Raw genomic sequence first — 24,227 nt, forward strand, 5'->3', positions numbered from 1 at the left:
ATGAGTTGGACTTGCACCTGAGATTTTTACTTGGATAGCATTTGTTCTGTTAGTGGGTTGAATATGTGAAGGACCTGCCTAGTATGGGCCAACAGGCCTGTTGCAGTGTTTCTACTTTCTTAAGTTCTTATTTAACATCACACTTACTTTTATTGAAGACTTGGTTGTGTGAGGGAGGGATGGCGAGTTTATTGTTGGAGAATAAGACCCTAATATCAACTCTGCGGCTTATTTATCTATCACAATTCAACTAATATGACATAATAAACAATACTAATAACATAGAAACATGGAATATACTCTAGCATGAATAAAATAAGTCATTATGTATGTCACAAGGTGTTGTGGTTGGGTATATAAGGGCCACTGAGAGTAAGCCGTCCATAGTGGTGGTGAAGCAGCAGCTGAGGCGTTGGTGTTTTCTGTAGCCCTATATAACTCCAGCAACATTGGAGGAGTTAGTAGTATTGCTGAATCAGTGAAGAAGGCACCCTCTACCACCACTATTGCAACTGTTACCACCATCACTATAACCCTATACCACCACCACAACTGCTTCCATTCTACCACCACCATCTTCGTATTTTTCTCACATTCTTTGCCAAAAGGGCTGGCACTAGAAGGTTTCTTTGGAGCCATGGTGACTTATTTAGCAGTTGTAAGCACTAAAATAAATTGAATATTATGAAATGTATTATATAAACTCGTGGGATCATCCTCACTCACTGATAAACAATGGCACACTGGCTGGGAATGGTGTGAGGCGACTCAGGGCTGTGTGTACACGTCCCAGACGAACGACTATTTGTGAGTCAAACGACGATTCACGAGCCAGTGTTTTGATGAAAATAACGTTATGATTTTTGAAAATTACGAGTATCGAGGGACCACTGTACTCTCAAATTGTGTAGGGGGGTCTTACCAATCCTTAGGAAAATCGGCAGAAATCGAATATTTCTGCTACTTTCAGTCCTGAAACCATTCAAAATCATTTCTATTTCAGTAGCATATCTTCCATTCTATCAAATGATGCCAAGAATTACCCAATAAAGCCATAAAATCCATCCAATAAAACATCTCAAAGTTGTTCTTTTAAACCAACCAGAAGGTCAGAGTTTTGCTTTTCCATCATGCACTGCGTGGGGCAGGATTTTTTTTTATTATGCTGTGCACACACACCCATTCTTTCATTTCTATGCCAAAATTTACCACTCACAGGTTATCTGAGGGAGCTGTGCTCAAAACAGATCTATGTAATGGAAACTGAAAGGGTTAATAGCTCTTTTTACTGTAATATTCCTTTTCCATGGGTAGTGATCCTTGCATATTGTCACCACAGTACTTTAAATTTGTACATTCATGGGGCAAGGAAAAATGAGCACAAAATTTCTATAGAGCAATAACTGGGCTCTTAGAAAAAGATTATGGAAGACTTATTGTAGGATAAGTATACAACTCTCCATGGGGAAGTAGAACAGAATTCTTCCTACGTAAGCCATGCGTGTCGTAAGAGGCGACTAAAATGCCGAGAGCAAGGGGCTAGTAATAACCCCTTGTCCTGTATATATTACTAAATGTAAAAGGAGAAACTTTCGTTTTTCCTTTTGGGCCACCCCGCCTCGGTGGGATACAGCCGGTTTGTTGAAAGAAGAAGAAGTATGCAACTGGAGACAAATGGTTTTTGGGTCGTGATGAGCTGTGAAGGGATTTAGTGAAACTGGTTAGCCAGACTTAAGCCCTGGAGGTGAGAAGTACAGTGCCTGCAATGTGAAGGAGGGGTGGGGATTTATGCTGTATGGAGTATCTGCACACCTTTGGCAAAACAGTAATAGTGTGAATGTTTCTTTTTCAGGTCACCCTGACTTGATGGGAGACAGCCAGCATGGTAAAAAAAATATATATATGCAATAAGATAACAGTAAACAGGTGATATCAAAATATAGAAAACAACCACTGTGAAAGAATAGTTAAATTCCAAGTGCTTTCGTGACTTATCACATTATCAAGGAACTACTATATACTTCCTTGATAATGTTTTCCATATATAACATGTTGGCCGTTTCCCACCAATGCAGGGTGACCCAAAAAAGAAACTTTCACCATCATCCCCACATAATGACTGTCTTTGCAGAGGCTCTCAGATCCGACAGTTTAGATGTCACTCCAAACAGCCATATCCCAAACCCAAAAGTTACAAGAAAGGTAACAAATGCAATTAGAGAATAATAATAAATACTGTAGTATTTTTACAATGGCAGGGCATTTATTTGGAATGAAAAAGTTTATATTAATCATGAGTAGAGGTAGTGTAAGTTGTCATATAATTAATATGTAAAGGAGAGTATTTAATCCAGAAATTATACCTCACCCCACTGTGCATAATTACAGGTAACAATTGCTCTACCCATAAGTGGTCTCAACTACGATATACCTTCCATTGTACGACAGAAATCAGAGAAAGCTTTGATACATTTTGTCCCAAATATTCGAAGAGTCTTCATTGTCGAGAAGGATGGTAAACTATTACTCAGGACAGAAGGTGTCAATATACTTGTAAGTATGTGAATTTTTCAGTATGACTTAGAAAATCACAACCGCACGATTACAAATAAATCAGGGAATGAACCCTCGGCAAGTGAGTCCTAAAAGTCACAGGCCAATGCGTTAACCACTGGGCCACGCCCCATACATTCCATGATAATCAACTACATGAGCTACTGTGGATAAACATTGTTAAAGAAGTCTTAAAATGTTATGAAGTTTCCTCTCCAATGATGATGATAATTCATTTTCTAATAAGCATGAAAATAAGTGTCAGGGTGATGACAATATTAGGCTGTATATGGGATTAAATCTGGAGTATCTGAGAGAGTTAGAGCAAAGGAAGGGGTAGCAGTAATGTTGAATGATCAGTTATGGAAGGAGAAAAGAGAATATGAATGTGTAAATTCAAGAATTATGTGGATTAAAGTAAAGGTTGGATGCGAGAAGTGGGTCATAATAAGCGTGTATGCACCTGGAGAAGAGAGGAATGCAGAGGAGAGAGAGAGATTTTGGGAGATGTTAAGTGAATGTATAGGAGCCTTTGAACCAAGTGAGAGATTAATTGTGGTAGGGGACCTGAATGCTAAAGTAGGAGAAACTTTTAGAGAGGGTGTGGTAGGTAAGTTTGGGGTGCCAGGTGTAAATGATAATGGGAGCCCTTTGATTGAACTTTGTATAGAGGGGAATGTATGAGAGTATAGTTTTACCAACGCTCTTATATGGGTGATGAATGTTGCAGTGAGGAGAAGGCTGGAGATGTCATTTCTGAGAGCAATGTGTGGTGTGAATATAATGCAGAGAATTCGTAGTTTGGAAGAGGTGCGGGATTACCAAAACTGTTGTCCAGAGGGCTGAGGAAGGGTTGTTGAGGTGGTTCGGACATGTGGAGAGAATCAGAATAACTTCAAGAGTGTATCAGTCTGTAGTGGAAGGAAGGCGGGGTAGGGGTCGGCCTAGGAAAGGTTGGAGGGAGGGGGTAAAGGAGGTTTTGTGTGCGAGGGGCTTGGACTTCCAGTAGGCATGCGTGAGCGTGTTTGATAGGAGTGAATGGAGACAAATGGTTTTTAATACTTGACGTGCTGTTGGAGTGTGAGCAAAGTAACATTTATGAAGGGGTTCAGGGAAACCGGCAGGCCGGACTTGAGTCCTGGAGATGGGAAGTACAGTGCCTGCACTCTGAAGGAGGGGTGTTAATGTTGCAGTTTAAAAACTGTAGTGTAAAGCACCCTTCTGGCAAGACAGTGATGGAGTGAATGATGGTGAAAGTTTTTCTTTTTCGGGCCACCCTGCCTTGGTGGGAATCAGCCAGTGTGATGATAAAAAAAAAAAAATAAAATATGTGATGAAAATATTTGTAGGGTAACAGTACAAGGGTTTTTGTGTAGCTGAAATTTATGCATGATTTATTGGAGTTAGAACAGAATATTAAACCAATACACTCAACAGAAATGTCATACAACTCTCCTCAGTATCAATGAAATATCATACAACTTTCCTCTGTAATTAATGGGTTGGTTGTAAAGTCCCAGTTAAAAATACAGTGGTACCTAGGGATAAGAACAGCTCAAAACTCGAACAGTTATGTAAGTGTATTTTTGGGGGTCTGAAATGGATTAATCTAATTTACATTATTCCTTATGGGAACAAACTTGTTTGGTATCGGCACTCGAACGAATTAAGTTTGTATCCCGAGGTACCACTGTGCTGTGCTGGCTAAAAAATGTGCATCATATCCACAGCTCTCTCTCTGTAACCACTCATTCACTTACACCCTTTGTTAATCCACTTATTAACTGTAAAGGGTGAATTAGTGTTCTTGTTTCAGAAAATGTGTGAGTGGGAGCACATGCTAGATGTGAACCGCTTGTACACAAACAACATACATCAGGTAGCAGAGAGGTATGGTATTGAGGCTGCTCAGCGCTCGGTCATCAGGGAACTACGAGCTGTCCAGTCTGCATATGATATCAAGGTAATAGTTATGGCTGCTAGCACTAGTAATGTCTAAACTCAAAAATTAGCCCACATGGAGGAAATAAAAGATTATTATAATCATGGGGCAGTACTAAACCATAGGATTATACAGCACATGTGGGGGGGATGGAAGGTATTCAGGCAACTGGAGCACAGATCCTATTCCTTCTCACCAGCATCAATGAATTTCCTTTGAAGGGAGGAAATAAAAGGAAGATAGATACTGGGATTTTTTTATTAGTGAGGCCGTCTTCAGTAGACTGAAGATGGATTATTTCTACGTGGTCTCATTTATTCCACTAGACTATATGTTTTATTCATTTGGGAACTCCTCTTTAAGGAGTGACATTATTTATAACAATAGAGGAGTTTTCTGGGGAAAAGCCCATAGTGCCTCAGTTTTATACCTTGTCTTTGTAACCCATTTTTTCTTAAGGTAATATTAATCACCTTTCTGTTTTAGGTCGATTTCCGCCACCTGTCTCTACTTGCTGACTACTTCACGTGTGAGGGTGTATACAAAGCTTGCTCCCGCTCTGGTTTGAACTCTTGCGTTTCTCCACTTCAGAAGATGTCCTTTGAAACCTGTTTAAATGTCCTTAAAAATGCCATTTTAAGAGGTACGTACACTGTGTAGTATTATTATTATAATAAAAAGAAGCGCTAAGCCACAAGGGCTATACAGTGACTGCGTAGTAACTCGAGGAATAATTGCAATGAAGTTTTCTCCTGTCGTGAATATTATGTTCTCTTTACTGTTGTAGTAAGGCAGCTGTATAGCCCTTGTGGCTTAGTAATTCTTTTTGATTATAATATATATATGTATTAAGGCAGATCTTTATTTTAATGTCATCCATACTGAATAAACATTAAGTTACAACTTTTAGATTATTAAAATATATATTTTTCTTTTATCCTCCAGATGAGAAAGACCATATGAGTTCTCCATCTGCAAATATTGCTCTAGGACAGCCAGTGAAGATGGGTACAAATTCTATGCATATATTGCCCATTCTCACATAGTATAGAATTTTTTTTTAAAAATGAAACAATACTGTTTAAATTGGAAGAATTTTGTATGAAGTGAGCATTAGTTAAATTCATTGAAATATTTCAATCTTTTCTTTTACCCCCAAGTATAGAAATCAATTTATCATTTCCTTAGTAGGTAATTTGTTATACAAACATTGCCTGTCATAGATTAAACATTTCCATAGCTAAAAATATTTTAATTTGGAGATCGACCATTATATGAAATTTAGAGTAGATAGGCACTTAATGGCTATGGTTTCCAGTAAACATTTGTAAGGAATGAAGCTCATGATGGTTGATACTCTTAGTACAAATTTACTTTAACTTGTGGGGTAGAGACCCCTCAAGGAAGGTTCCTTGATTTAGGGAATTGGATCTGTGCTCCAGTTCCCCGAATGCCTTCCACATAATAATAGAGATTGACTAGCCATGTTTATGAATATTGATAATTAGTTATATTCATGAAAAGAATACCCCTCAGGGAAGGTTCCTTGATGTTGGTGAGGGGCTCTTGATTTAGGGAATTGGATCTGTGCTCCAGTTCCCCGAATTAAGCCTGAATGCCTTCCACATCCCTCCCAGGCGCTGTATAATCCTACGGGTTTAGCGCTTCCCCTTGATTATAATAATAATAATGAAAAGAATAATATACTATTTAATATTCCTTCAGCAGTCTATAAAATAGGAAGGCAGCTAGCAATCCGGGATGATCTAAGTTGATTATTCATTATTAAAATTAAGGCCATAAACAATGGGAAGTATTGAACCCACAAGGATTATAAAACATATATATAATGGGATTAGTAATTATGTTCAATCCAAGGAAGATGGTGATGTCTAGTTCAAGAACTTTTTCCTGAGTAAGTGACTCTTCTGATTAAGAGTTAGACCTGATTCTTCCACAAGTGCTATATAACCCCTACAGTTCTAGTGCCTTAGAGAAAGGAAGGTTTCTGCATTCATTAAGTGGTATAATTTAATAAATTAAAGTGTTGAACAAATTTATTTATTTACACACATTTATTACCATACAATTCTTTAATATACATACACACAATCTTACTTATTGATCAGTATTAACATTTATGATACCTGGAGAAGGTAAGACCAGGCCTTGATTTGATAGATCTGATTTATATATTCAGTCCTGCCGAGCGCTTCCACTCTTGTTTTATCATGTCACTGCCCTTCTCGGCTATCATAATAGTAGGAGCATTTGTATTACCGTTAGTAATAAATGGCATAATGGAGGCATCCACTACTCTCAGTCCTCCGACTCCACGAACCCTGTAAGGAAATAAGCGATAAATTTATTATACAACTGTCTGTTACACATTTAAAAAATGAATAAGACGCACATGTGCAATACCTTGATATCTTTACTAGAGACAGGTTTCACCTGGACAGCTGCCTTTTTCCGTCTGAAACAAGGGCACGAGAGGAAAGTAGGAGAACAAGGATGATGTGATTGCCTACAAAAAATTTACAACAATATCATGGTAATCTCAAAAATGACATTTGGTGAATTCTTCATCTTTCTTTGTAACAAAGGTTTGTAGACAATTTTCATGAAAATGATATTTTGTTACTTTACTTTTCTTAGCCCCTCATATCTTTTAATGTGTTCTGTTGGAAGGATTAGTCTTGCATGTGTGTTCTCTGGTTTCAGCGAGATGAAGAATTTGTGCTTAGTCCTGGCAGTTACAGATGACTTTTGTGGGATACGTCTTGTACAATGAGGGTGGCATGCAAGAACATTCCAGTGGGTGTACCAAGTTTGGCTTTTCAGTCGTGGTGCAAGTAGCACTATGTTATGCCCTTTTTTATTTGTTTCTGGTATACTTTGAATTTGAGGTGGGTGTCTTTTCTTATAAGAGGCATGTCAAGGAAAGGAAGGCTATCATCAGCTTCCTTTTAAAGTGGTGAATTGAATGGATGATTCCAAAATGAGTTGGTTTGTTTGGTGTTGCTCAGGTTGAGCCTTTGGGGAGTGATAAGCAGAATATTGTCCACATTGCTTAGCCATGTGACTGTTTTGAGAATGATATTGGTGAATCTCTTGGCCTTCAGTGATTCCACACATGACCAAGCTACAATACTATCAACAACTTGCACCTTTGTCATTCTGGGGATTTATTCAAAACAAAGGACATCAGCATGAAAAACAAGAAGTTGACCTAAAAGAGGCTTCTCTCCAAGAGTCCCTGCTGACCAAGGAGTTGGTTTACTATACAGGACTCTAAGGCTGTAAATAAACTTGGCTGCACCTTGTCAAGATTTCTTGAAACTCGGCCCTGCACGAACTTGGTTTTTCTTTCGGTAATTCCTTTAATAGGCATTCTACATTTTTATGGGCTCACCGATTAGTGGCATATTAGCAAATCTATATATGGAATCACTGAAAGCTTAAGAGATTCACAAACATTCCCAAAAGACACCTCAACAATGTGGAGCCAGCAATTCAACTAATCTTGAGGAGGAAGCTGATAAAAGTGTTCCTTTTGACAAACCTCTCTTCAAATAAGACACTCATCTCCCATTCAAAATATATCAGAAACCAACCAACAAGAATGACATGAGCCATTACTACTTGCACCACAATTGAAGAACCAAATGTGATACACTCATTGGCATATTCTTGCATGCCTATAGGATCTGCATCCCAGAGGAGTGCAACATTCTGAAACACATCATCTTGACACTTGCATTTCCCACACAACTCATCTGTAATTGCCGGGACTGAACACAAACTTCACCTTCATGAAGCCATAGACAGATGAGACGCGTCCTTCTTACAGGCCACACTGCAAGATACATCACACCCAGCTCCTTGAAAAACAGCATAGGCATTGCAAATCATATGAATCCTCTTCCAAGATTTGACAAGGATTAAAGACAACTGCTTTGACCTCTTTAAGAGAGGTCAAAGCAGCTGATCATGGCCAGAAATACATGGTAGACAGCCTACACACCAGATTGCAGAGCACTAATGCATGTTCAGGACTGTGTCACACACACAGTGTAATGGAATGATACCCGGCTGATCATCAAAGATAAAAACAATGGCATCTTGGCTTTGACATGTACAAAGCATTATTTCATGTCTATGCCAAAATTTGCTGCTCACAACAGATTTGAGTAGGCTATTAAAATACAAATACATTACTAGCACTTTATGGACATTGTTCACTATGACATATTGCTGGATATACCAGACTTGCCTATGTTTGCCTGGATGTGCTAACCATCCAGAATGACTGTCTTTTTTTATCAAAGCACAATATCTATTCTCAGCTTCTTCCATGGCCTGCTGTCAGCCATCTGAAAGTTCTTTTAATCTGATTGGCTTGTTGCATCTTTACATACTACATTCTTGTCTTATCTTGCCTGTCCTATCCATCCACCAGTTACACTTGTATGCACTACCTTTGCAATGCAGCACTGGCCTTCACAGGTTTAATACTTTGTTAATATCATTCTTTAGTGTCATCACTGACAGCTTGAGCACTCTCTTGCCTGTGTAGATCTTACTGTCTCTTCAATATCAAATAACATGTCATGTACGTATGAGCTTATGAACACCTCATTTGGTTTATTTTGTACTTATCTTGAATTTTGCAACATATCCATTATCGATACACCAAAATCACACTGTCAGCAGATTTTCACCCACTCTATCAAACATGACATACTCTCAATAGTAATGTTCCTCTACCAATTTTGTGAATATAACAAATCATCTATAACCATACTGTCACACTGAGTTGAACTTACCTCAGTGTATGATCCACCACACCATAAGGATCTGAAGCTGGTGCCATCTTACAGCCCCCAGTAAGATGGTAGAAAGTTGTAGACATGTGACGGACATAGCAAACCCAGTAGGAATCGGAACCATATATTTCACCAGTGCACCCAGGGAGAGGCTGGCCAGAAAAAGAAAGTATGTACAGTATTCAAATTCACTTGTGCAAGAATTATATTTTAGTAATGACCCTTGTGGGTTTAGCACTTAGTTATGATTATAATAATAATTGACTGCTGTATTCTTCTAAATTATTTTCTACATATAATACTGTATATAAATTTTAATAACAGAACAGTTTACTCTTAAAATGCTTCTTCCTTTGATGCTTAAGATAAAACAGGGGTTGCCAAGTTAAATAAATATCTGAAGAATTTATAATGGTAACACCTCCAGGGAGCATCCTAGCCAAACACTGTAAAATGGATATACATTTTTTACTTAAACCTCACAATATACCATCTTTGCCCCTTTTCTTGATGAACGAAGATGTTTAGTGGCTGATTTTTGCATATGGTATACAGCATATATCCTTGCTTATCAACTTTAATTTTGGTTAGTACTTTTGGAAATGCTGGTTATCACTAGATTTTATATCTTTACAATATATAGTGGCTTTTTTTTTTTTTTTTTTTTTTTTTTTTTTTTTTTTTTTTTTTTTTTTTTTTTTTTTTCAACAAGTTGGTTGTCTCCCACCGAGGCAGGGTGACCCCAAAAAAGAAAGAAAATCCCCAAAAAGAAAATACTTTCATCATCATTCAACACTTTCACCACACTCACACATTATCACTGCTTTTGCAGAGGTGCTCAGAATACAACAGTTTAGAAGCATATACGTATAAAGATACACTTTATAAGTACATAATCTTTGCAATTATTATTCATGAAGGAAGCATTCATACAGGTCTGTGACTACTTAATTATACACCATATGTGCAAGTATGTTGTGTATCTATACGTATATGCTTCTAAACTGTTGTATTCTGAGCACCTCTGCAAAAACAGTGATAATGTGTGAGCGTGGTGAAAGTGTTGAATGATGATGAAAGTATTTTCTTTTTGGGGATTTTCTTTCTTTTTTGGGTCACCCTGCCTCGGTGGGAGACGGCCGACTTGTTGAAAAAAAAAAAAATGTGCAAGTAGAAGTTATTATTACAACAGGGTGTTTCACATGTAGGAGTACCCAAGTTGGTACACCCATAGTTGCAACTTGTTTGTATATCATGTCTGTAGTAAACAATAACTCGGGGCCACCTACAAGTAAGAGGCAAGTACCGGAGTACCAACTTGGGACTTCCTATGAGTGAAATACCCTGTATATTTATCCCCTGGGAAACATGTGGTTTAGAAGTTACCAATGTTAGGTATTTGCTACATGATTAAATACAGTAACTTTTAGCAACATTTTCTAGTGGGCAAAAGCAGTAGGACAACGTGCAATACTGTAAAACAATCTTCTAATTTATCATGCTATAAATGTTAATTTTGGGCAATTTATACAAGTTTTTTGGTTAATCAATAAAACAAAGATTAATTTAACCTAACCTGTAAAAAGTCCATTTCAATCTCATTTGAGGAATATCACAGCCATATCATACACAGTGAGGGTCCTTTCTAGTACATATATTTGTCACTTAACTATGCAAACTGCCCATGTTTTGTGCCATTATAAATATAGTCACATCTGTGGCATAATTTTGAAATGCATGGTCCACCTTTGGGTCAGGCCACTAATTGGATGCATAGTTGTTGTGACAACTACATCAACTACTGAAGTACATCATACCATTTTTATGTTAAATTCTAATTATTTTTGACTGAAGGCATATGACTATTATTATGAAACAGTGCAAGTCACAAATGCATTTCTGAAAGTATCATTCGGAATGAATTGTTTGGATAAAGGCATCCCTTGAGAAGCAACATATAAAAATTTGCAAACATTTTTGAGGCAATTTGTTTAATTGCTCAGTTACAGCACTAAATATTGCTGAAACCTGAAACCACAGTTTTTTTTTTTTTTTTTACCTTATCATAAAACTTTGCTCCAAAGTTGTGGATGAAGGCTGAGGTGTTGCCCATCGCCAAGGCGACCTTTATCCCTTTGATAAAAAAATAAATGTAACAAATTAGATATAATATAGAAACACAGAATACAAGTTATATGACAAGCCAAGTGTATGCTGTTACGTAAACTATACATAAGAGCATACACTATGTAAAATACACAAGTCACGTCTGTAAACGAAACCTAAGAAAAATAGCGCAGAGTGGTCCTAAATACTAACTTAAGGAAACATTTGACAGTTATTGTATAAACATGTGTGGTTAACCTACACACAGTGTTCCAGACTTAAATCACTGAATAGCACAGTATATGCAGTATCAAACATTTAAGCTACAGTATCTAGTTGTCAATAAATATTTAACATTTCAGATTGCACTTGGAATATCAAATGACAAAAATAAAGCAAAACTCCTCATGGAGCTCTTGATCCAAGAAATTTATTCTATTCTCTTCTTGGACCTAAGCTGATTGTCTCCCTTTACGCAAGTGCTTTATTATCTGTATGGGTTTAGCACTCCTCCCGTTAATATAATAAACAAAAATGGTTCATTTATTTATGTAATAAATGATGTTAGGTACAAGAACATGTGCAGCTAATGCAACATTTCACAAACATCCTGCCGAGCAAAACGTTGCCACAATAAAATGTCGCATTAGTTGCAAATATCTGTCCTTTTACCTAACATATTGTCGGTAATTCTACCATTATTATTATAATTTGTGATAAATGATATTATTCTAGCAAGAGCATTATTTCACTTACCTTTAACAAGGGCTTTGACATCATCTGGATGTGACAGAAGCTGAGGATCAATATTTGGATGATCATGTACATTTGTCGACTTAAGCGTGATGGTTCCTCTACTCTTGGGTAGACCAAGGATGGGTCTGATACAGAATCCTTCTCTTCCCAATATTTCACCCATGTACTCTTTAAATTTCTGCAAGGAAGCAATATAGCAATCTGCATGCTTACTTTTCAAAAATGTATCAATGATATTGGTAAAATTGATTTCCCTGAGTTTTGAGGTGGCATAAGGAATTAGAATATATTTTATGATAGCCACAAATAAAGAGAGACAATACCATGACTGGAACAACAGATAAATAGTCTGCACTTACTACAACATTTCGGTTCAATTTTGACCATTAACTAATTTAAGTCAGATCAAAAGTCAAAAGTTTTATTCTATGTGCAGGTTATTTGCATATGATAGCCATCATCAGTAGTTTAGAAAATGGTGTGAATTTTAGTGGTACTACAACTACTGTATATGCCATTACATAGCAGTGCTAAAAAATATTAACAAGAATTATTTTTTTTTATTTTTTTTTTTATTATCACACCGGCCGATTCCCACCAAGGCAGGGTGGCCCGAAAAAGAAAAACTTTCACCATCATTCACTCCATCACTGTCTTGCCAGAAGGGTGCTTTACACTACAGTTTTTAAACTGCAACATTAACACCCCTCCTTCAGAGTGCAGGCACTGTACTTCCCATCTCCAGGACTCAAGTCCGGCCTGCCGGTTTCCCTGAATCCCTTCATAAATGTTACTTTGCTCACACTCCAACAGCACGTCAAGTATTAAAAACCATTTGTCTCCATTCACTCCTATCAAACACGCTCACGCATGCCTGCTGGAAGTCCAAGCCCCTCGCACACAAAACCTCCTTTACCCCCTCCCTCCAACCCTTCCTAGGCCGACCCCTACCCCGCCTTCCTTCCACTACAGACTGATACACTCTTGAAGTCATTCTGTTTCGCTCCATTCTCTCTACATGTCCGAACCACCTCAACAACCCTTCCTCAGCCCTCTGGACAACAGTTTTGGTAATCCCGCACCTCCTCCTAACTTCCAAACTACGAATTCTCTGCATTATATTCACACCACACATTGCCCTCAGACATGACATCTCCACTGCCTCCAGCCTTCTCCTCGCTGCAACATTCATCACCCACGCTTCACACCCATATAAGAGCGTTGGTAAAACTATACTCTCATACATTCCCCTCTTTGCCTCCAAGGACAAAGTTCTTTGTTTCCACAGACTCCTAAGTGCACCACTCACTCTTTTTCCCTCATCAATTCTATGATTCACCTCATCTTTCATAGACCCATCCGCTGACACGTCCACTCCCAAATATCTGAATACGTTCACCTCCTCCATACTCATCAAGTCAATGCAAAATGTACAAGTCAATGCAGAATTTACATTATCAAAAAGTTTGTGTGTAGTGTACAATTTTTTCTTTTATAACCTAACAGTCATTTCCCCCAGTTAGTGACCTGGGGAGAATGCATGAGCTTCCTGCCTACAAGAGTACATCATTCCATATTTATCAAACTTTTGACATGAAGCGCATGACTTATTACATATCTGGTTATGGGCTTTCCAATGAATGGAACCTGACCTCCATTGTTTTGATTGAACGTTCCTGTCTCCGATGCAAGGTTTCAGGTACATTTTGTTACTTCTACTTAGGTCACACTACACATGCATATACACACTCCTCTGTGTTTTCTTCTATTTTCTTACTAGTTCTTGTTTATTTCTTTTTATCTCCATGGGGAAGTGGAACAGAATTCTTCCTCTGTAAGCGACTAAAAATGCCAGGAGAAAGGGGCTAGTAACTCCCTTCTCCTGTATATATTACTAAATTTAAAAAGAGAAACTTTCATTTTTCTTTTTGGGCCACCCTGCCTCAGTGGGATATGGCCAGTTTGTTGAAAAAAAAAGTGCCCGTCTCCCATTTTCTCAGGCGCTGTATGACCCCCTACAGGTTTAGCATTTCTCCATGGATATATTAATAAAGCCATTATTATCATTGTTGCTGTTGTTAGACAATGACTGCAAATCAGGTTCATTCTGAACATCAGTAATGATACAACTAGTCCAAGTCTAACTATAAATTTTAAGATGTGCTGCCACAGAGGAGTAAATGAGATGTAAATGGAAGACAGCCAGGAACTCACCTTTTTATCAAATCCCCAAAAGCCAGAATTTATAGTACCCTTGTCATATGCTATAGTGGCACCATTGAAAAACAGTTGCATGTCGGGCCATAATGGATCGCCTTCTTGTGACACTTTTACCCAAGCGTTAAGGAAATTCAGTGGTGCTGCACCCACAGGTCCTAATGGAAAAAATTACAAAATCAAAACATACATATTGGCAAATGTGACAATACTGAAGTAGTTATCAGCCAGTGTTCTGCAAAACTTCAAATAAAACTGTACTGTACTAGAGTATATTAACCTCTCAAAAGAAGGAAAAGAAAGGGAGGTGAGGCAGCCATGACACTGGTCAACTGACTCATTATCTAAGGAAATTCAGCTTTCATTTCCTTTAGCTCAAACCTGATTGCTTACTATTCTATCAGTGCTGTACAAACCTTACAGGTTTAGCACTTTACCATGAATAGAGCACATATAAGTACAGTACTGGTACTTATTGAAGCACAGAAAACTACTATTGTACCATTCAGTACATGGAATAGAATTTTTTATATGTAAAATTACTGTAGGGTTTGTTGCAAAAAAATAATTATGCATGTTCAGAGGAGGAAGTTAGAACCTATGCTCTAAATTAATTTTTTTTTAGCACACTGGCCATCTCCCACTGAGGCAGGGTGACCTGAAAAAACAAAAACACTTTCACCATCATTCACACTATCATTGTCTTGCCAGAGACATGCAGATACAACAGTTTAGATGTCACTCTAAACAGCAAATATCCCCAACCCTTTCTTTAGAGTGCAGGCACTGTACTTCCCACCTCCAGGACTCGTAACAATATTTTTTTTTTTTCAACACACTGGCCATATCCCACCAAGGCAGGGTAACCCAGAAAAGAAGAAAAACAATCATCAGCACTCACTCCATCACTGATTGCCAGAGGCATGCTAACACTACAGTTCAAAAACTGCAACATATCCTGACCCTCCTTCTGAGTGCAGGCACTGCACAGAGCTAAATACTGTACATTTTAAATGGAGAGATCTATACTATTTACTCTTCCTCCATACGCCATGTGTGTCTTAAGAGGCAACTAAAATGCCGGGAGCAAGGGACTAATAACTCCCTCTCCTGTATATAGTATTATTAAATTTAAAAGGAGAAACTTTCACCTTGCCTTGGTGGGATGCAGCCAGTTTGTTGAAAGAAAAGAAAGATCTATATTATGTCTCTCCCTCTGGCATGTAGCACTGCATGGCTCATACATGTTTAACTCCTGCCATGAATATAAAATATTTCCTATCAATAATTCCTAAAAATAGGAAAATAGAGGAGCACACTATAGAGCAAAAAAAGTGGATACTAACCTTGTCTGGTGGCTCTGTGTTGCTTGATTGCAATGGGGTTGAATGTTTCCAGTAAGCCTAGAGAAGATGTGCCTTTAACGCCCAACCAGCTGAGACCTAAAATTTCAACATGATCATGCACATTCTGGCCGACTCCTGGTATGTCTGCCACCACCTTCAGCTGTAAAACAGTGATCAGCAGTGAGGTTATCTGCTGAAGACAGCTATAACAGATCAACATTAATGGATAAACCTTTCCTGGGCTGAAGAAGTTAGGCAAATAATGACACTAACTAAGGTACAGTATAACAAGTGATTTACTTTGAAAATAGTTAATTTTGCTTATGACAACAATGCACGAGTTAATAAGATCAGGCTATAATTTACTGTGGCAAACATTATGACTATTCCTGTTGTGCTACATACACTTGGTATAGCATCAAAAGATGTTAGTTTAGTTTAATATGTTTATTATGCACCCCATACCCATCCTGTGGGTGGTAGTCAAAAGATTACAGAGGTACATAATTGGTCCAGGGACTGGACTCCAAAGTTTTGATAGCTGAGCAAGTTACAAAGGTAATGAACTAGATCTGGTCATAATCATGACCAAGTTCAAAAGATGAATAATTTAAATAGTAAGCAATGCAGTTCTAGGATGTTTAAACAATGTAAATGATGCTAACATGTGCAAGATGAGATGAGATCATTTAGAATAATACTAAATTTAAGAGTAGATCAATTTGTGCCCCAAACCTTAAGAGATATGCAAGTATCTGGAAATACAGTACTGCAATAGCACCCTAAAACTAACCTAACCTTAACCCCACCAATGTACACCTATCCCATCCAGCTCTCCCTTTCCCCATGGTCAACATTTCCCTAATTAGAATGAGACATCGTTCTTTTCTGTACTGGACTGAAGGAGTCACTGGCTGGTGAAAAGTTTCCTCAGTAAAGATTCCCATAAATTACACAAGTGTCTCATTCTTCATCTTGTCAGTTTTCTTAACCATTTACTACATCATTTTCCCAATTAGTCCAATTTATCCCAAAATTACCAATTTCCCAGCTTTAACCTCATTATCACTTTTCACTCACCTTCTCAGCTCAAATTCAACCTTAGCCCTAACACCACCCTAAATCATTCCCAAAAATTAATCTTAGTTTAGGTCTAATCTCTTCAATGCATCCTTCAAAGGATGGATGAGGTAGAGAGGTACCTTGATAATGGTAAAGGGCTCTTTATCTGAGGTACCCTTTCCTTCCCTGCATCACATCACAGGAAGTGCTCAACCCTATGGGTTTAGCACTTCCTGTGATTATGGCAACTGCTCTTCTAATACTTGCCATAACCTCACTGACAGACAGACCTAATTCTACTGTAGTTCGATTAATTAGCCTATTACACTGGCCAAAGTTTAATTACCTAATCAAGGCTTGACCTCAATGTCTGGATGGTTTAACAGGTTTAAAATCTATCAAATGAATGAGGGTTATTAAGGCAGTATACTTGTATACCTCAATCAAGAATACTGTAACTCTTTAAAATACTATGCATTTAAGTAAACAATGTGTATAAACCCTTGCCCGACTGCTCAATGAATTCTGATACCTACTTTATGCTGCTGGAGATGTTCCTTGGGTCCAACCCCTGACAACATGAGTAACTTGGGTGATGCTACCGGCCCAGCAGACATTATGACTTCACGCAGCGCTCCCACTGTTAACATCTGCAGAACATACCTTGTTAGCTTCACATTTCAGAGAAACACTGAAAGTAATGAGAGTTGTCCTACATGAAGATTTTGGAAGAATCTTAATGACTCATATGGCTGCCACTTATGATTTGCCTCATGTGATTGCTACTTATGAGTAAATATTTCTGAATTGTACCAGATTATAGGTGTGGCTTGTCATTACCTGGAGAGAGTTCCAGGGGTCAACGCCCCCGCGGCCCGGTCTGTGACCAGGCCTCCTGGTGGATCAGAGCCTGATCAACCAGGCTGTTGCTGCTGGCTGCACGCAAACCAACATACGAGCCACAGCCCCTACAAATCCACACCTTTTGATGGGATGATGATGCCTGGATGCTGAAGGTCTTTTGATCTAAGAAAGTTGAACTACTTTTTCCCTGAAATATAATTACCTCTTGTCTCCCATGCATTATGTGACACCTATGACTTTGACACTTTACAGCGACTATAATTATTGGTCATTGTTTTTAAAATAAAAGAGAAATTCCCTATGTATTCAACTCTCACATTTATCTTTTAGCAGTGCTCATCAAGCCATCAATAAATGTTACTTCCTTATATCTATCTATCTTTAAATTCTAGCTGTGTCCCAAGAGTAACTATTTCTCATCTCTCAAACAGCCTATGAATTTCCCTGTGTATTTTGAATATTATCCTATCTTCCCTGGTTTCTTCTGTCTTCAAATGTTGTTAGCTACAATTCCTGTAGCCTCTCAATGTACCTCATGTCCTTTAGCTCTGGGAGAAGCCTCATTGCATACTTCTCTGCTTTCTCAAGTTGTACCATGTATGGGTTTTATACTGGTGCTGCATACTCATAAGTGGTCCTCACATGTATTGAGGACCCAAATGACTCAAGATTCTTACAATTTGACAGATGAACATTGGCTGCAGAGGCTATTCAGCTAATGCAAGCCTCTGGCAATATACTGGACACAATGATCTTTCTGAGTGACATGTAGCCTCTGTCCCCCAAGTCTATACTCTGTCTCCAGTCTTCTTGCCTCTTCCCCAGTCTTCATAACCCCTTATCTAATCAACCTTGCAATTTATCCAAAACCACTAGAAGCCTTCCCCTTTCCTCATCTAACTTATTCCCCTCGGTTTTGCTTCAGCAAACAGGGACACATCTAATTCCATTCCATCTGGGAAGCCATTCACACAAACCAAAGAGGACTGCACACTGGGTTTTCTCTTATTAAAGCCACTCTATTAACAGAGTGCCACACTATTGTATTACCTGCTAAAGATAGATTGTATGACTATTTTTGCTATACAGTACATGTATTTAGTACATATTTAGAAAAAAACAGAATATGCTGAAGAATAAAAATATGAAAGATTTACTCACTTTTTTATTGTATTCAAATCTGACGCCAACAGCTCTTTTGTCGCGGAAAATAACCTGAAAAGAACAAGTTTTCTGATAAATATTGGGAATGTTGAAGGGTGTGATTCAAATAGTGTACAAAAAAGAAAATAAGACAAAACAATGGAAAGCAAGTGAATTTTTTTAATACTGGCCGTCTCCCACCAAAGTAGGGTAACCCAAAAAAGAAGAAACACTTTCACCATCATTCACTCTATCACTATCTTGCCAGAGGCATGTCGCTACTACAGTTCAGATGCCCCTTCAAACTGCGAATATTCCCGCCCTGACACCAGACACTCTCTGAGGAGAAGTTGGGTTCCAAGGATCAAATCTCAGCATCAGCAGGTGAAATATTTGTCAAAAATGTCTTTCCAAAGTCAACATTTAAGCAGAATGTAGCAAAGTATAAAGTAATATCTAAAAAGGATCTTAAGAGTCAATAAAGCATGAGATGCAATAGATACCTGGAGTTTACCTGGAGAGAGTTTCGGGGGTCAACGCCCCCGCGGCCCGGTCTGTGACCAGGCCTCCTGGTGGATCAGCGCCTGATCAACCAGGCTGTTGCTGCTGGCTGCACGCAAACCAACGTACGAGCCACAGCCCGGCTGATCAGGAACTGACTTTAGTTGCTTGTCCAGTGCCAGCTTGAAGACTGCCAGGGGTCTGTTGGTAATCCCCCTTATGTGTGCTGGGAGGCAGTTGAACAGTCTCGGGCCCCTGACACTTATTGTATGGTCTCTTAACGTGCTAGTGACACCCCTGCTTTTCATTGGGGGGATGGTGCATCGTCTGCCAAGTCTTTTGCTTTCGTAGTGAGTGATTTTCGTGTGCAAGTTTGGTACTAGTCCCTCTAGGATTTTCCAGGTGTATATAATCATGTATCTCTCCCTCCTGCGTTCCAGGGAATACAGGTTTAGAAACCTCAAGCGCTCCCAGTAATTGAGGTGTTTTATCTCCGTTATGCGCGCCGTGAAAGTTCTCTGTACATTTTCTAGGTCGGCAATTTCACCTGCCTTGAAAGGTGCTGTTAGAGTGCAGCAATATTCCAGCCTAGATAGAACAAGTGACCTGAAGAGTGTCATCATGGGCTTGGCCTCCCTAGTTTTGAAGGTTCTCATTATCCATCCTGTCATTTTTCTAGCAGATGCGATTGATACAATGTTATGGTCCTTGAAGGTGAGATCCTCCGACATAATCACTCCTAGGTCTTTGACGTTGGTGTTTCGCTCTATTTTGTGGCCAGAATTTGTTTTGTACTCTGATGAAGATTTAATTTCCTCATGTTTACCATATCTGAGTAATTGAAATTTCTCATCGTTGAACTTCATATTGTTTTCTGCAGCCCACTGAAAGATTTGGTTGATGTCCGCCTGGAGCCTTTCAGTGTCTGCAATGGAAGACACTGTCATGCAGATTCGGGTGTCATCTGCAAAGGAAGACACGGTGCTGTGGCTGACATCCTTGTCTATGTCGGATATGAGGATGAGGAACAAGATGGGAGCTAGTACTGTGCCTTGTGGGACAGAGCTTTTCACCGTAGCTGCCTCGGACTTTACTCTGTTGACGACTACTCTCTGTGTTCTGTTAGTGAGGAAATTATAGATCCATCGACCGACTTTTCCTGTTATTCCTTTAGCGCGCATTTTGTGCGCTATTACGCCATGGTCACACTTGTCGAAGGCTTTTGCAAAGTCTGTATATATTACATCTGCATTCTTTTTGTCTTCTAGTGCATTTAGGACCTTGTCGTAGTGATCCAGTAGTTGAGACAGACAGGAGCGACCTGTTCTAAACCCATGTTGCCCTGGGTTGTGTAACTGATGGGTTTCTAGATGGGTGGTGATCTTGCTTCTTAGGACCCTTTCAAAGATTTTTATGATATGGGATGTTAGTGCTATTGGTCTGTAGTTCTTTGCTGTTGCTTTACTGCCCCCTTTGTGGAGTGGGGCTATGTCTGTTGTTTTTAGTAACTGAGGGACGACCCCCGTGTCCATGCTCCCTCTCCATAGGATGGAAAAGGCTCGTGATAGGGGCTTCTTGCAGTTCTTGATGAACACAGAGTTCCATGAGTCTGGCCCTGGGGCAGAGTGCATGGGCATGTCATTTATCGCCTGTTCAGGTGCCAGCACTGACCGAATTTGTTCCCATAAGGAATATTGTGAAGTAGATTAGTCCATTTCAGACCCCCAAACATACACGTACAAATGCACTTACATAATTGGTCGCATTAGGAGGTGATCGTTAAGCGAGGGTCCACTGTACCTACTTACTGCTAAGTGAACATAGACAGCAGGTGTCTTAAGGAAACACATCCTAATGTTTCCACCCATACTGGGGATTGAACCCTGGAAATTATAACAGCAGGGTTACAACTGGGATATAAACTCACCCTATGAACAGTAGCACTGTGCAGGATGTGAAGATTGGGACGTTTGTTCGCAGGTTTTAAGTATTCCCTGGCTGTTGAAGATCTGACCCCATCTTTAATTGAAAAATATGTCACGGAAAATCCTGGAAGGGAAAATTTGTGGTAAGACGTAGTGAAGAAAAACTGGAATACTGTACTGCTGTAAAATTAATAAACTCGTTACAAAATAATTTTCCTTCGCCAAACTGAGTGCCAAAAAATAAATACATATCCATACCTAGTTGTTCTGGGCCGTTGTAATCAATGACAGGATAGCCTAGCTCCTGGCCCCCCTGTATGAAGGCTCGTGTGAGGGGTGTCATCGGTCCTGGAGTGACACCAATGGGTCCACTGCGCCCATGGAAGGCCTCTGTCATAAGAGATGTGTTAATAACTAAATAAGAACAAATATTTTATAGTCAATGCTCTGCATAACTATGGGTTTTCTGTATGCATAACTAATGGCACCGAACTCTGTATACCTGGTGTATACAGAGTGGCCAGCAGTAACAGCCTGGTTGATCAGGCCCTGATCCACCATGAGGCCTGGTCACAGACCGGGCCGTGGGGGTGGTGACCCCCGGAACTCTCTCCAGGTATACCTGGAGGGTGTTCTGGGGGTCAATGCCCCCACAGCCCATTCCATGACTAGGCCTTGTGGGGGGATCAGGACCTGATCAATCAGGCTGTTACTTCTGGCCGCACGTAAACCAACATATGAACCACACCCCAGAATGCAACCCACAAGTCTAATAACATCTGGACGCCAATGATGAGATCAAACGTCTAGCGCAAGCTGGACGCCAAGGTATTGGTCCAGTGTGGTGAGAATGGTAAGGTACTGCGTACCTTGTTCCAAGGTTCATAGGTTCGAGTCTCCTTCAGCCAGAGACCAGTGTTTGTGTTATTAATATATATTTGGATTTGGAAGTTATCGAATGAAAGTTAAAAATTAATATCTATCCTCTGTAGATATAAACAGGTAATTAATTAGCAAGTCGATTTAGGTACAGGTACACCTAAGTACACTTATCATACATAGTAATACAGTAAATTGCAGACAAGCAAACAGAAAAAGATGCAAAGTAACCACAGGGAGAGTTGAATGATAACTCCAGGCCTTTCATGTTGCAATGAATACATCAGGAGCTTGCAATTACCTGGAGTTTACCTGGAGAGAGTTTCGGGGGTCAACGCCCCCGCGGCCCGGTCTGTGACCAGGCCTCCTGGTGGATCAGCGCCTGATCAACCAGGCTGTTGCTGCTGGCTGCACGCAAACCAACGTACGAGCCACAGCCCGGCTGATCAGGAACTGACTTTAGGTGCTTGTCCAGTGCCAGCTTGAAGACTGCCAGGGGTCTGTTGGTAATCCCCCTTATGTGTGCTGGGAGGCAGTTGAACAGTCTCGGGCCCCTGACACTTATTGTATGGTCTCTTAACGTGCTAGTGACACCCCTGCTTTTCATTGGGGGGATGGTGCATCGTCTGCCAAGTCTTTTGCTTTCGTGGTGAGTGATTTTCGTGTGCAAGTTCGGTACTAGTCCCTCTAGGATTTTCCAGGTGTATATAATCATGTATCTCTCCCTCCTGCGTTCCAGGGAATACAGGTTTAGAAACCTCAAGCGCTCCCAGTAATTGAGGTGTTTTATCTCCGTTATGCGCGCCGTGAAAGTTCTCTGTACATTTTCTAGGTCGGCAATTTCACCTGCCTTGAAAGGTGCTGTTAGAGTGTAGCAATATTCCAGCCTAGATAGAACAAGTGACCTGAAGAGTGTCATCATGGGCTTGGCCTCCCTAGTTTTGAAGGTTCTCATTATCCATCCTGTCATTTTTCTAGCAGATGCGATTGATACAATGTTATGGTCCTTGAAGGTGAGATCCTCCGACATAATCACTCCCAGGTCTTTGACGTTGGTGTTTCGCTCTATTTTGTGGCCAGAATTTGTTTTGTACTCTGATGAAGATTTAATTTCCTCATGTTTACCATATCTGAGTAATTGAAATTTCTCATCGTTGAACTTCATATTGTTTTCTGCAGCCCACTGAAAGATTTGGTTGATGTCCGCCTGGAGCCTTGCAGTGTCTGCAATGGAAGACACTGTCATGCAGATTCGGGTGTCGTCTGCAAAGGAAGACACGGTGCTGTGGCTGACATCCTTGTCTATGTCGGATATGAGGATGAGGAACAAGATGGGAGCGAGTACTGTGCCTTGTGGAACAGAGCTTTTCACCGTAGCTGCCTCGGACTTTACTCTGTTGACGACTACTCTCTGTGTTCTGTTAGTGAGGAAATTATAGATCCATCGACCGACTTTTCCTGTTATTCCTTTAGCGCGCATTTTGTGCGCTATTACGCCATGGTCACACTTGTCGAAGGCTTTTGCAGTCTGTATATATTACATCTGCATTCTTTTTGTCTTCTAGTGCATTTAGGACCTTGTCGTAGTGATCCAGTAGTTGAGACAGACAGGAGCGACCTGTTCTAAACCCATGTTGCATAAATGAGCAGGAAGCCCAGATACGTGGAGAGGGCTCCGGGGGTCAACGCCCCCTGCAGCCTGGTCTATGATCAGGTCTCATGGTGGATCAGGGTCTGATAAACCAGGCTGTTACTGCTGGCCATACACAACCTGATGCATGAACCACAGCCCGGCTGGTCAGGTACTGACTTTAGGTGCCTGTCCAGTGCTTGCTTCAAGACAGCCAGGGGACTATTGGTAATCCCCCTTATGTATGTTGGGAGGCAGTTGAACAGTCTTGGGCCCCTGATACTTATTGTTTTCTCTCTCATGCTAGTGGCACCCTTGCTTTTTACTGGGGCAATGTTGCACCTCCTGCCGAGTGCATTTCATTCATGGGAATGGCTCTAGCAACCTGGAGTTACCTGGAGAGAGTTCCGGGGGTCAACGCCCCCGCGGCCCGGTCTGTGGCCAGGCCTCCTGGTGGATCAGAGCCTGATCAAC

The 24,227-nt window shown here is 40.0% G+C and overlaps 2 protein-coding genes across 4 annotated transcripts in view; one reads left to right on the forward strand and one right to left on the reverse strand.

The window, feature by feature from the left end:
- The window catches only part of Polr1A (RNA polymerase I subunit RpI1), a 53,153-nt gene extending 47,523 nt beyond the window's left edge, over nucleotides 1–5,630 (forward strand). Inside the window, exons 26-29 of the mRNA XM_070100873.1 lie at nucleotides 2,389–2,553; nucleotides 4,370–4,516; nucleotides 4,982–5,138; nucleotides 5,441–5,630. Coding sequence (XP_069956974.1) covers nucleotides 2,389–2,553; nucleotides 4,370–4,516; nucleotides 4,982–5,138; nucleotides 5,441–5,541 — 570 coding nt within the window. The 3' untranslated portion in view covers nucleotides 5,542–5,630. The remainder of the gene's footprint in view (nucleotides 1–2,388; nucleotides 2,554–4,369; nucleotides 4,517–4,981; nucleotides 5,139–5,440) is intronic.
- Nucleotides 5,631–6,658: 1,028 nt separating this feature from the next.
- The window catches only part of LOC128691868 (glucose dehydrogenase [FAD, quinone]), a 55,125-nt gene continuing 37,556 nt past the window's right edge, over nucleotides 6,659–24,227 (reverse strand). For all 3 annotated transcript variants that reach the window (XM_070100875.1, XM_070100874.1, XM_070100877.1), the window contains 10 exons: nucleotides 21,503–21,634; nucleotides 21,247–21,368; nucleotides 18,837–18,890; nucleotides 17,348–17,461; nucleotides 15,750–15,909; nucleotides 14,401–14,561; nucleotides 12,187–12,364; nucleotides 11,384–11,457; nucleotides 9,325–9,476; nucleotides 6,659–6,837 (listed from right to left, as the gene is read on the reverse strand). In XM_070100875.1, the coding sequence (XP_069956976.1) occupies nucleotides 6,684–6,837; nucleotides 9,325–9,476; nucleotides 11,384–11,457; nucleotides 12,187–12,364; nucleotides 14,401–14,561; nucleotides 15,750–15,909; nucleotides 17,348–17,461; nucleotides 18,837–18,890; nucleotides 21,247–21,368; nucleotides 21,503–21,634 (1,301 nt within the window). In that variant the 3' untranslated portion in view covers nucleotides 6,659–6,683. The remainder of the gene's footprint in view (nucleotides 6,838–9,324; nucleotides 9,477–11,383; nucleotides 11,458–12,186; nucleotides 12,365–14,400; nucleotides 14,562–15,749; nucleotides 15,910–17,347; nucleotides 17,462–18,836; nucleotides 18,891–21,246; nucleotides 21,369–21,502; nucleotides 21,635–24,227) is intronic.

The sequence above is a fragment of the Cherax quadricarinatus genome, chromosome 75 (assembly GCF_038502225.1).
Source record: "Cherax quadricarinatus isolate ZL_2023a chromosome 75, ASM3850222v1, whole genome shotgun sequence".
Classification (NCBI taxonomy): Eukaryota; Metazoa; Arthropoda; class Malacostraca; order Decapoda; family Parastacidae; genus Cherax; species Cherax quadricarinatus.